The 11845-nt window shown below is 50.0% G+C and overlaps 2 protein-coding genes across 2 annotated transcripts; one reads left to right on the forward strand and one right to left on the reverse strand.

Annotated features, from left to right (window-relative positions):
• The first annotated feature begins 1183 nt into the window (after positions 1 to 1183).
• On the forward strand, positions 1184 to 2818 carry LOC125572239 (keratinocyte proline-rich protein-like). Its single transcript, XM_048732465.1, has 3 exons — positions 1184 to 1195; positions 1677 to 2369; positions 2468 to 2818. The coding sequence occupies exons 1-3, from the start codon at positions 1184 to 1186 to the stop codon at positions 2816 to 2818; spliced, it is 1056 nt and encodes a 351-aa protein (XP_048588422.1).
• Positions 2819 to 10684: 7866 nt separating this feature from the next.
• On the reverse strand, positions 10685 to 11530 carry LOC125572240. The gene has a single exon (XM_048732467.1). It carries the CDS (start codon positions 11528 to 11530, stop codon positions 10685 to 10687), a length of 846 nt encoding a protein of 281 aa, XP_048588424.1.
• Positions 11531 to 11845: the final 315 nt, after the last annotated feature.

Raw genomic sequence — 11845 nt, forward strand, 5'->3', positions numbered from 1 at the left:
CCACCACGATTATTCAAAACCCCAACACAACACCAACACCCACCTAAGCCCCACACACCTACACATACACTTCCTTCCCCCCCCCCTCACACTTTCCTACACTCTCACCTAAAATATACACACCTAACACACCCTACACAAGCCAGACCCCTGCCAACACAAAAACCACACACCCCTTCCCCCCCCCCCATGGCCACAACACTACTCACCCTACAACACACCAAACCAACCACACCCTATAGCAGCCACTAGTCCTACAACCAACGCTCCCCCCAACAACACAATCTACATACAGTCCAACCCCCCTCCCACCACACACACCTCTACCCCTCCACACATAGCCTACCACATACACACCATAGCATCCTACGACTATACCAACCAACCCACAACACACCAACCAGCCACACCCTACACCAGACACTACCCCACAACCAATTTCCCCCCCTTACAAACACCTACATACAGCCCCCTCCCCAACCATACAAACGTTTACCCCACAGCACAAAACCCAACTACAAACGACCACACCCTATGACCCACCCTACCTACCCACAAACCAACACCTTACTATCACCTAACATCATAACGATACATCATCACCCACATTTGCACCGTGGCCTCGCAGATTTTAAATCGTCCTCCGCACCACCGCCATTTTAAAACACATAGACCCATCACGCTGAGTTGTGGGCCTTATCTGCTCCACATCCCCCTCGCCGCCGCTCTCGCCTATACACCGTGCCGGTTTTTTCCCACCAACACAGCCATTAGCCATCTCCACACCACACCATATTATTATTATTTTTTCGTTTTCGCCTGCCCACCACACACTACCACAACCTATTCTATAGTCCCACTTTATCTTTTCACCACCCTCCACCACCTACTAGTCGAACCAATCCACCTTTTCACCGTAATTACATTACTACCATCTCCACTCTACACTATCTTACTAGCCATCCTTCACCATCACCCTCCAACATCACCATACCATATGATCACACCAACCTCACTACCACACCACTTTAGGCCCCTACGTCTTGGTACGAATACCCGATCCAAATCAAAAAATAACATTGACGTGCCATTGACGTGCAATAAAAAGCGCGGCCAACAACAACTCCAGCAAACGAGCAAGTTAGGAGACCATTTTTCCCGGGAGTTCTGCTACAGCTTTACTATGGCGACAAGAGTACAGTGGTTTTTCTCGCGTTGAAATCGCGCACCGGGCGCCCAAGTAAATTTGAATCCGGATAAAAACCTCTGCTGGTCAAGTTGTTTAGATTGCTTTCTAGCCCCTTTCTAACCCCGAAACTTTATTTATTATTATACTTTATTATATTGAGCTTACACTACACTATCTCGCTCCCAATTTCATTGACGAGTCACAAAAAATTGTCTTTAAGAACTAGAAGTTCCTAGAGAAAATCTCAGCCATGATAGGTTAGGTGGGCTGTTGTGGTAAAATAAACCTCTTTCTTTATGACGAAGAAACTGTTCATCAAGCTCCAAACAAGCCTCTATTTACAGACTTCGAGACCGTGAAGGCCTGTTCTGTTTTTGGGAGAAACACGAATCCTATCTTAAGTAATACAATTAGGCACCACAAATATGCTAACAGATTATACCTAACGCCTTTACTCCTAATGATTGACACCAACTAACACGTTTAGTCACCCCCCGCGAATTATTTTGTTCCCTCTCAAAGCTCCTCATGTCCAGCACGGTCGCAGTTGCAGCCCGGCGCAGTCTCAGCACAGCCTCATCCTCAGTACTGCACAGTTCAAGCCTGGCCAAGTCCAGCACGGTCGCAGTCTCAGCACAGGCTCATTCTCAGTACTGCACAGTTCAAGCCCTGCCCAAGTCCAGCACGGTCGCAGTTGCAGTCCGGCGCAGTCTTAGCACAGCCTCATCCTCAGTACTGCACAGTTCATGCCTGGCCAAGTCCAGCACGGTCGCAGTCTCAGCACAGCCTCATTCTCAGTACTGCACAGTTCAAGCCGGCCCAAGTCCAGCACGGTCGCAGTTGCAGTCCGGCGCAGTCTCAGCACAGCCTCATCCTCAGTACTGCACAGTTTAAGCCTGGCCAAATCCAGCACGGTCGCAGTCTCAGCACAGCCTCATTCTCAGAACTGCACAGTTCATGCCTGGCCAAGTCCAGCACGGTCGCAGTTGCAGCTCGGTGCAGTCTCCGCACAGCCTCATCCTCAGTACTGCACAGTTTAAGCCTAGCCAAGTCCAGCACGGTCGCAGTCTCAGCACAGCCTCATCCTCAGTACTGCACAGTTCAAGCCGGCCCAAGTCCAGCACGGTCGCAGTTGCAGCTCGGTGCAGTCTCCGCACAGCCTCATCCTCAGTACTGCACAGTTTAAGCCTAGCCAAGTCCAGCACGGTCGCAGTCTCAGCACAGCCTCATCCTCAGTACTGCACAGTTTAAGCCTAGCCAAGTCCAGCACGGTCGCAGTCAGCACCAGTGCCTGATCCTACTGATGGACAGCGCCCGAGTCCCCGACCAGTGCCCGATGCTGCTGATGGACAGCGCCAGAGTCCCCGACCAGTGCCCGATCCTACTGATGGACAGCGCCCGAGTCCCCGACCAGTGCCCCATCCTACTGATGGACAGCGCCCGAGTCAGCACCAGCGCCTGATCCTACCGATGGACAGCGCCAGAGTCCCCGACCAGTGCCCGATCCTACTGATGGACAGCGCCAGAGTCCCCGACCAGTGCCCGATCCTGCTGATGGACAGCGCCATAGTCCCCGACCAGTTCCCGATCCTGCTGATGGACAGCGCCAGAGTCAGCACCAGCGCCTGATCCTACTGATGGACAGCGCCCGAGTCAGCACCAGCGCCTGATCCTGCTGATGGACAGCGCCCGAGTCAGCACCAGCGCCTGATCCTACTGATGGACAGCGCCAGAGTCCTCAACCAGTGCCTGATATCACTGACCTCTACAATCTCATCTTAAATATCCAGCATTTCATGATAAAAACTTGGCAACAATGAGCCCTTGGCAAGGGTGATACCCCGATCTATTGATCGATAATACCGTATATTTCTATGCGGGGGGACCAAGAGGCCATTATCAACACAAGAGCAATAAAAGGAACTTTAACCTCAATTTCTACACACATTAATGACGATGACGTCATTCACCATATCCTGCCTACCACAACATGCCTCGAACCTCGCCGACTCTCCCTCAGTCACGTAGTCCGCTATCTTTAGATCACAAAATGGACAATCGTAAAATCCGTCCTCCCCCAACTCTATATGAATCCCTACATCACAACCCACTCTATATACTAGTAGAAGAAAATATACCCCTACGCGATGCTATGGCACAGCCTTAAACGCACCCATATAAACAATAAATATATAGACCAAATTATATGACTCGCGGTACTATCATCGGGCTGTAGGCTACGTACTACACGGACGACGGCGTAGACGGCATCGTAAACGGCACATGATGGGGTGGACTGAGCGACTCATGGATGGACGGCGTCAACCTAGATTGGCTCGACGACGAGGAGCTAAACGAGCTGCTACGCATCGCGATTGAGACGCTAGTAGAGCTGAGAGACAGAAAGGAGAAGTCGACACGTGGCAGTGACGAGCACTGTGAGGCGAAACGGGGGGTCAGCATCCTCGAGAAGTGCGTGGCACTTATCAAGTTCGTCAAGAGGGAGAGGGAGGTGGAGGGCGCCACCATAAACACAGCCTAGGCCCAGAGTCAGCGTTTCCAAGAGATGGCCCCCCGCCAGTATATAAGCAATACAGTGCTCGTGGATCACACCAGCCAGCAGACAGGCGACACAGTGCTCGCGGATCACATCATCCACCCAGCACATAAGCGACACAGAGCCCACCCACAGAGCCCACCCACAGAGCCCACCCAGCGCCTTCCAAGAGACGGCCACCCAGCGCCTTCCAAGAGACGGCCACCCTGCAGATAAGTGACAGAGAACCCACCCAGCAGATAAGTGATATAGCTTTTGGCGAGGTTGAGCGCATTAATTCTAATGCGCTGAACCCGCCAAAACGCTATACTACTGCGGGGACAAGAGTTTGTCACGTGGGTTATCTTTACCAAGGCGGGGACAAGAGTTTGTCACGCGTGTTATCTGTATCAAGGCGGGGACAAGAGTTTGTCACGAAAGTTATCTGTACCAAGGCGGGGACAAGAGTTTTTCACGCAGGTTATGTGTACCAAGGCGGGGACAAGGGTTTGTCACGTGGGTTATCTGTACCAAGGCGGGGACAAGAGTTTGTCACGCGGGTTATCTGTATCAAGGGGGGACAAGGGTTTGTCACACGGGTTATCTGTATCAAGGCGGGGGCAAGAGTTTGACACGCAGGTTATCTGTACCAAGGCGGGGACAAGAGTTTGTCACGCGGGTTATCTGTATCGAAGCAGGGACAAAAGTTTGTCACGCGGGTTATCTGTATCGAAGCGAGGACAAGAGTTTGTCAAGCAGGTTATCTGTATCAAGAAGGGGACAAGAGTTTGTCACGCGGGTTATCTGTACCAAGGCGGGGACAAGAGTTTGTCACGCGGGTTATCTGTACCAAGGGGGGGACAAGAGTTTGTCACGCGGGTTATCTGTATCAAGGCGGGGACAAGAGTTTGTCACGCCGGTTATCTGTACCAAGGCGGGGACAAGAGTTTGTCACGCAGGTTATCTGTACCAAGGCGGGGACAAGAGTTTGTCACGCAGGTTATCTGTACCAAGGGGGGACAAGAGTTTGTCACGCGGGTTATCTGTACCAAGGCGGGGACAAAAGTTTGTCACGCGGGTTATCTGTATTGTATCAAGGCAGGGACAAGAGTTTGTCACGCAGGTTATCTGTATCAAGGGGGGGGGACAGAAATTGTTACGTGGGTTATCTGTATCAAGGCGGAGACAAGAGTTTGTCACGCGGGTTATCTGTATCAAGGCGGGCACAAGAGTTTGTCACGCAGGTTATCTGTACCAAGGCGGGGACAAGAGTTTGTCACGCAGGTTATCTGTACCAAGGGGGGGCAAGAGTTTGTCACGCGGATTATCTGTACCAAGGCGGGGACAAGAGTTTATCACGCGGGTTATCTGTTTCAAGGCGGGGACAAGAGTTTGTCAAGCAGGTTATGTGTATTAAGGCGGGGACAAGAGTTTGTCACGCAGGTTATCTGTATCAAGGCGGGGACAAGAGTTTGTCACGCGGGTTATCTGTACCAAGGCGGGGACAAGAGTTTGTCACGCGGGTTATCTGTATCAAGGCGTGGACAAGAGTTTGTCACGCAGGTTATCTGTATCATGGCGGGGACAAGAGTTTGTCACGTGGGTTATCTGTTTCAAGGGGGGAACAGAGTTTGTCACGTGGGTTATCTGTATCAAGGCGGAGACAAGAGTTTGTCACGCAGGTTATCTGTACCAAGGGGGGACAAGAGTTTGTCACGCGGGTTATCTGTACAAAGGCGGGGACAAGAGTTTGTCACGCAGGTTATCTGTACCAAGGCGGGGACAAGAGTTTGTCACGCAGGTTATCTGTACCAAGGGGGGACAAGAGTTTGTCAAGCAGGTTATCTGTATTAAGGCGGGGACAAGAGTTTGACACGCAGGTTATCTGTATCAAGGCGGGGACAAGAGTTTGTCACGCGGGTTATCTGTTCCAAGGCGGGGACAAGAGTTTGTCACGCGGGTTATCTGTATCAAGGCGTGGACAAGAGTTTGTCACGCTGGTTATCTGTATCATGGCGGGGACAAGAGTTTGTCACGGGGGTTGTCTGTATCAAGGCGGAGACAAGAGTTTGTCACGCGGGTTATCTGTATCAAGGGGGGACAATAGTTTGTCACGCGGGTTATCTGTATCAAGGCGAAGACAAGAGTTTGTCACGCGGGTTATCTGTATCAAGGCGCAGACAAGAGTTTGTCACGCGGGTTATCTGTATCAAGGCGGAGACAAAAGTTTGTCACGCAGGTTATCTGTATCAAGGCGGGGACAAGAGTTTGTCACGCGTGTTATCTGTATCAAGGCGGAGACAAGAGTTTGTTAAGCGGGTTATCTGTACCAAGACGGGGACAAGAGTTTGTCACGCGGGTTATCTGTATCAATGCGGAGACAAGAGTTTGTCACGCGGGTTATCTGTACCAAGGCGGGAACAAGAGTTTGTCATGCGGGTTATCTGTACCAAGGGGGGGACAAGAGTTTGTCACGCGGGTTATCTGTATCAAGGCGGGGACAAGAGTTTGTCACGCGGGTTATCTGTACCAAGGCGGGGACAAGTGTTTGTCACGCGGGTTATCTGTACCAAGGGGGGGACAAGAGTTTGTCACGCTGGTTATCTGTATCAAGGCGGGGACAAGAGTTTGTCACGCCGGTTATCTGTACCAAGGCGGGGACAAGAGTTTGTCACGCAGGTTATCTGTACCAAGGCGGGGACAATAGTTTGTCACGCAGGTTATCTGCACCAAGGGGGGACAAGAGTTTGTCACGCGGGTTATCTGTACCAAGGCGGGGACAAGAGTTTGTCACGCGGGTTATCTGTACCAAGGCGGGGACAAGAGTTTGTCACGCGGGTTATCTGTATCAATGCGGGGACAAGAGTTTGTTACGCAGGTTATCTGTATCAAGGGAGGGGGACAGAAATTGTTAAGTGGGTTATCTGTATCAAGGCGGAGACAAGAGTTTGTCACGCGGGTTATCTGTATCAATGCGGAGACAAGAGTTTGTCACGCGGGTTATCTGTATCAAGGCGGGCACAAGAGTTTGCCACGCAGGTTATCTGTACCAAGGCGGGGACAAAAGTTTGTCACGCGGGTTATCTGTATCAAGGCAGGGACAAGAGTTTGTCACGCAGGTTATCTGTATCAAGGGGGGGGGGGGGACAGAAATTGTTACGTGGGTTATCTGTATCAAGGCGGAGACAAGAGTTTGTCACGCGGGTTATCTGTATCAATGCGGAGACAAGAGTTTGTCACGCGGGTTATCTGTACCAAGGCGGGCACAAGAGTTTGTCACGCTGGTTATCTGTATCAATGCGGAGACAAGAGTTTGTCACGCAGGTTATCTGTACCAAGGCGGGGACAAAAGTTTGTCACGCGGGTTATCTGTATTGTATCAAGGCAGGGACAAGAGTTTGTCACGCAGGTTATCTGTATCAAGGGGGGGGGACAGAAATTGTTACGTGGGTTATCTGTATCAAGGCGGAGACAAGAGTTTGTCACGCGGGTTATCTGTATCAAGGCGGGCACAAGAGTTTGTCACGCAGGTTATCTGTACCAAGGCGGGGACAAGAGTTTGTCACGCAGGTTATCTGTACCAAGGGGGGGCAAGAGTTTGTCACGCGGATTATCTGTATCAAGGCGGGAACAAGAGTTTATCACGCGGGTTATCTGTTTCAAGGCGGGGACAAGAGTTTGTCAAGCAGGTTATGTGTATTAAGGCGGGGACAAGAGTTTGTCACGCAGGTTATCTGTATCAAGGCGGGGACAAGAGTTTGTCACGCGGGTTATCTGTACCAAGGCGGGGACAAGAGTTTGTCACGCGGGTTATCTGTTCCAAGGCGGGGACAAGAGTTTGTCACGCGGGTTATCTGTATCAAGGCGTGGACAAGAGTTTGTCACGCTGGTTATCTGTATCATGGCGGGGACAAGAGTTTGTCACGGGGGTTGTCTGTATCAAGGCGGAGACAAGAGTTTGTCACGTGGGTTATCTGTATCAAGGGGGGACAATAGTTTGTCACGCGGGTTATCTGTATCAAGGCGAAGACAAGAGTTTGTCACGCGGGTTATCTGTATCAAGGCGCAGACAAGAGTTTGTCACGCGGGTTATCTGTATCAAGGCGGAGACAAAAGTTTGTCACGCAGGTTATCTGTATCAAGGCGGGGACAAGAGTTTGTCACGCGTGTTATCTGTATCAAGGCGGAGACAAGAGTTTGTTAAGCGGGTTATCTGTACCAAGACGGGGACAAGAGTTTGTCACGCGGGTTATCTGTATCAATGCGGAGACAAGAGTTTGTCACACGGGTTATCTGTACCAAGGCGGGAACAAGAGTTTGTCACACGGGTTATCTGTACCAAGGCGGGAACAAGAGTTTGTCACGCGGGTTATCTGTATCAAGGCGGGGACAAGAGTTTGTCACGCCGGTTATCTGTACCAAGGCGGGGACAAGAGTTTGTCACGCAGGTTATCTGTACCAAGGCGGGGACAAGAGTTTGTCACGCAGGTTATCTGTACCAAGGGGGGACAAGAGTTTGTCACGCGGGTTATTTGTACCAAGGCGGGGACAAGAGTTTGTCACGCGGGTTATCTGTATCCTGTAACAATGCGGAGACAAGAGTTTGTCACGCAGGTTATCTGTATCAAGGGGGGGGGGGGGGGCAGAAATTGTTAAGTGGGTTATCTGTATCAAGGCGGAGACAATAGTTTGTCACGCGGGTTATCTGTATATATGCGGAGACAAGAGCTTGTCACGCGGGTTATCTGTATCAAGGCGGGCACAAGAGTTTGTCACGCAGGTTATCTGTACCAAGGCGGGGACAAAAGTTTGTCACGCGGGTTATCTGTATCAAGGCGGGGACAAGAGTTTGTCACGCAGGTTATCTGTATCAAGGGGGGGGACAGAAATTGTTACGTGGGTTATCTGTATCAAGGCGGAGACAAGAGTTTGTCACGCGGGTTATCTGTATCAAGGCGGAGACAAGAGTTTGTCACGCAGGTTATCTGTACCAAGGGGGGACAAGAATTTGTCACGCAGGTTATATGTATCAAGGAGGGGGGGGGCAACAAAAATTTGTCACGCGGGTTATCTGTTTCAATGCGGGGACAAGAGTTTGTCAAGCAGGTTGTCTGTATTAAGGCGGGGACAAGAGTTTGTCACGCAGGTTATCTGTATCAAGGCGGGGACAAGAGTTTGTCACGCGGGTTATCTGTACCAAGGCGGGGACAAGAGTTTGTCACGCGGGTTTTCTGTATCCTGTATCAATGCGGGGACAAGAGTTTGTCACGCAGGTTATCTGTATCAAAGGGGGGGGGCAGAAATTGTTAAGTGGGTTATCTGTATCAAGGCGGAGACAAGAGTTTGTCACGGGGGTTATCTGTATCAATGCGGAGACAAGAGTTTGTCACGCGGGTTATCTGTATCAAGGCGGGCACAAGAGTTTGTCACGCAGGTTATCTGTACCAAGGCGGGGACAAAAGTTTGTCACGCAGGTTATCTGTATCAAAGGGGGGGGAGACAGAAATTGTTACGTGGGTTATCTGTATCAAGGCGGAGACAAGAGTTTGTCACGCGGGTTATCTGTATCAAGGCGGAGACAAGAGATTGTCACGCGGGTTATCTGTATCAATGCGGAGACAAGAGTTTGTCACGCGGGTTATCTGTATCAAGGCGGGGACAAGAGTTTGTCACGCAGGTTATCTGTATCAAGGGGGGGGGACAGAAATTGTTACGTGGGTTATCTGTATCAAGGCGGAGACAAGAGTTTGTCACGCGGGTTATCTGTATCAAGGCGGAGACAAGAGTTTGTCACGCAGGTTATCTGTACCAAGGGGGGACAAGAATTTGTCACGCAGGTTATATGTATCAAGGAGGGGGGGGGGGGGCAAAAACTTGTCACGCGGGTTATCTGTTTCAATGCGGGGACAAGAGTTTGTCAAGCAGGTTATCTGTATTAAGGCGGGGACAAGAGTTTGTCACGCAGGTTATCTGTATCAAGGCGGGGACAAGAGTTTGTCACGCGGGTTATCTGTACCAAGGCGGGGACAAGAGTTTGTCACGCGGGTTATCTGTATCAAGGCGTGGACAAGAGTTTGTCACGCAGGTTATCTGTATCAAGGCGGGCGCAAGAGTTTGTCGCGCGGCTTATCTGTATCAAGGCGGAGACAAAAGTTTGTCACGCGGGTTATCTGTATCAAGGGGGGGACAGAGTTTGTCACGTGGGTTATCTGTATCAAGGCGGAGACAAGAGTTTGTCACGCAGGTTATCTGTACCAAGGGGGGACAAGAATTTGTCACGCAGGTTGAATGGATCAAGGAGGGGGGGCAAAAATTTGTCACGCGGGTTATGAAACATTGCCTCCACATCTCCCATGTAGGCGGCTGGCTTTTCTCGGAATTTTAATTAAAACGCCAAGTAGGGAGCTTGTTAAATCAGGACCCTGAAGGAGTTTCTCGTTGAGCGACGTTCCCTTGAACTTTGCACTACAGTCGAATACAACATGGATTTTGTCAGGCATTTTTGGATGGTAAATCAAGAGACCAACTTGCGGGTTTGGTATCAGCGGTGGTATTTTATCTGCTATGCGAATGGTATGAGTCCACATCTTAGCGTGTTCGGCAGTTGGAATCTCTTGACGTGTTGCAGGTATTTCTGACCTCGTGTACGTTTTGGGAAGTGACAAGTTGATGGTCCCATTAAGATCAGAGACAGTCAGACCATGGACAACTGTTGTTTCTTGAGCGTCGGTCCCATTTATAGTCTTGACCTTCAGTGTACTTCTTACACCAACAGCGCCGAGCATTTCCTTGAGATCTTCAGAGATAAGGTACCTGTACTGCAGCTATCCAACATTGCGTAGGTTTTTACTTCTCCTTCTTTAAACTTGACGATAACTGAAACGATGGGCATACAGCTTACAACTTCTTCCTCCTTAGTACTTATTCTTGCGTTTGTAACTGATTGACCAGGTCCTTCTCTATTTTGTGAGCCGGTTTGCGCTGATGCATCTTGTGTAGCTACGTCTTCTTGAAGGTCTGAAGTCATCGTCATGTAAACCGGTTGGGTGGTTCCCTTTGCACTTCTTACATGTATGTTTTGCAAGACATCCTCTGGATCTGTGATACAATCCATAGCACGCGTAGCAACGTTTATTCTCTTGGAGAAAAGTTTGTCTGTCTCTTAGGGATTTCTTAAGGTATTCTCTGCAATCATCTAAGTCGTGACTCGCTTTCTTGCAACAAGCACACTTCTCTTCTTTTTCTTCTTCGACACCAGTTAAGCGAACTTTCTTTTTAGGTTGATTCACCTTCTTAAACTTCGCGTTTACACCTGACTTGATTTCTTGTTTGCCTTGATGTCTACTCAGAGCTTCAAGCAAGAAGACTGGGTCGGCTTGCACTTTCGCCTCGATTTTCATAAACTGAGCAAATGCCGCAAATCCTGGTATTCCTTCGTTGCGCTCTCTCATCTTACTGGCTTCTCTCCTCCAGCGGTCTTGAAAACTAAAAGGTAGCTTGCTAACCAGACTTTGAATATTATGTGGATGATCTAGAACAGATAGGTATGCGAGAGATGACATCGCGGTTCGACATTGCGTCAGGAAACTTGAAAACTTATTGAGAGACTTCGGATCATAAGATACTGAAGGCCACTCGGTTGCCTTAAGGATGTACGCGTTAGAGATGACATACTTCTCCTTCAAAATCTTTCTCGCTTCTTCGTAACCTTGTGAGCCTTTGTGAAAACAGCCTTTGATGAGCTCTTTTGGTTCTCCGTCAAGGTACTGCTCTAAAAATCGTAGGCATGACTCGTTCGATATCATTCCTCGACTCGATTTGTGATACGAACGCGGTCATGAACGAGTGGAAATTCATAGGATCACCAGAGAACTTATCAAGCGTCAGCGGTGGCAGCAATGCATGTTGTTGGAGCACGGCTAGCATCTGTGTGAGATCATTCTGTTTCTCAATGAGTGTCCTTAAGCCTTCGTTTTCAAAATTGCGGTCAAAATGTCTCGGTACTTCCAGTGCGTCTTGAGGTGTTACACGTGTAGGCTTGGGCGGCGTCGGGATGGGTGAACCTCAACAAAGGGGCGAAGATAGGAGAAGTCGCTCTAGTGCGCGGTGGCTTTAAATTA

Source organism: Nematostella vectensis, chromosome 9 (assembly GCF_932526225.1).
Source record: "Nematostella vectensis chromosome 9, jaNemVect1.1, whole genome shotgun sequence".
NCBI classification, from domain to species: Eukaryota; Metazoa; Cnidaria; class Anthozoa; order Actiniaria; family Edwardsiidae; genus Nematostella; species Nematostella vectensis.

What these genes read in the sequence shown, in the direction of transcription:
- LOC125572239 (XM_048732465.1), top strand. An exon ending in CTCATCCTCAGTACTGCACA is followed by an intron (nt 2,370 to 2,467) that starts GTTTAAGCCTAG and finishes GCACGGTCGCAG; the next exon opens with TCAGCACCAGTGCCTGATCC.
- LOC125572240 (XM_048732467.1), bottom strand. Translation starts at nt 11,530, where the DNA reads ATGATATCGAACGAGTCATGCCTACGATTTTTAGAGCAGTACCTTGAC.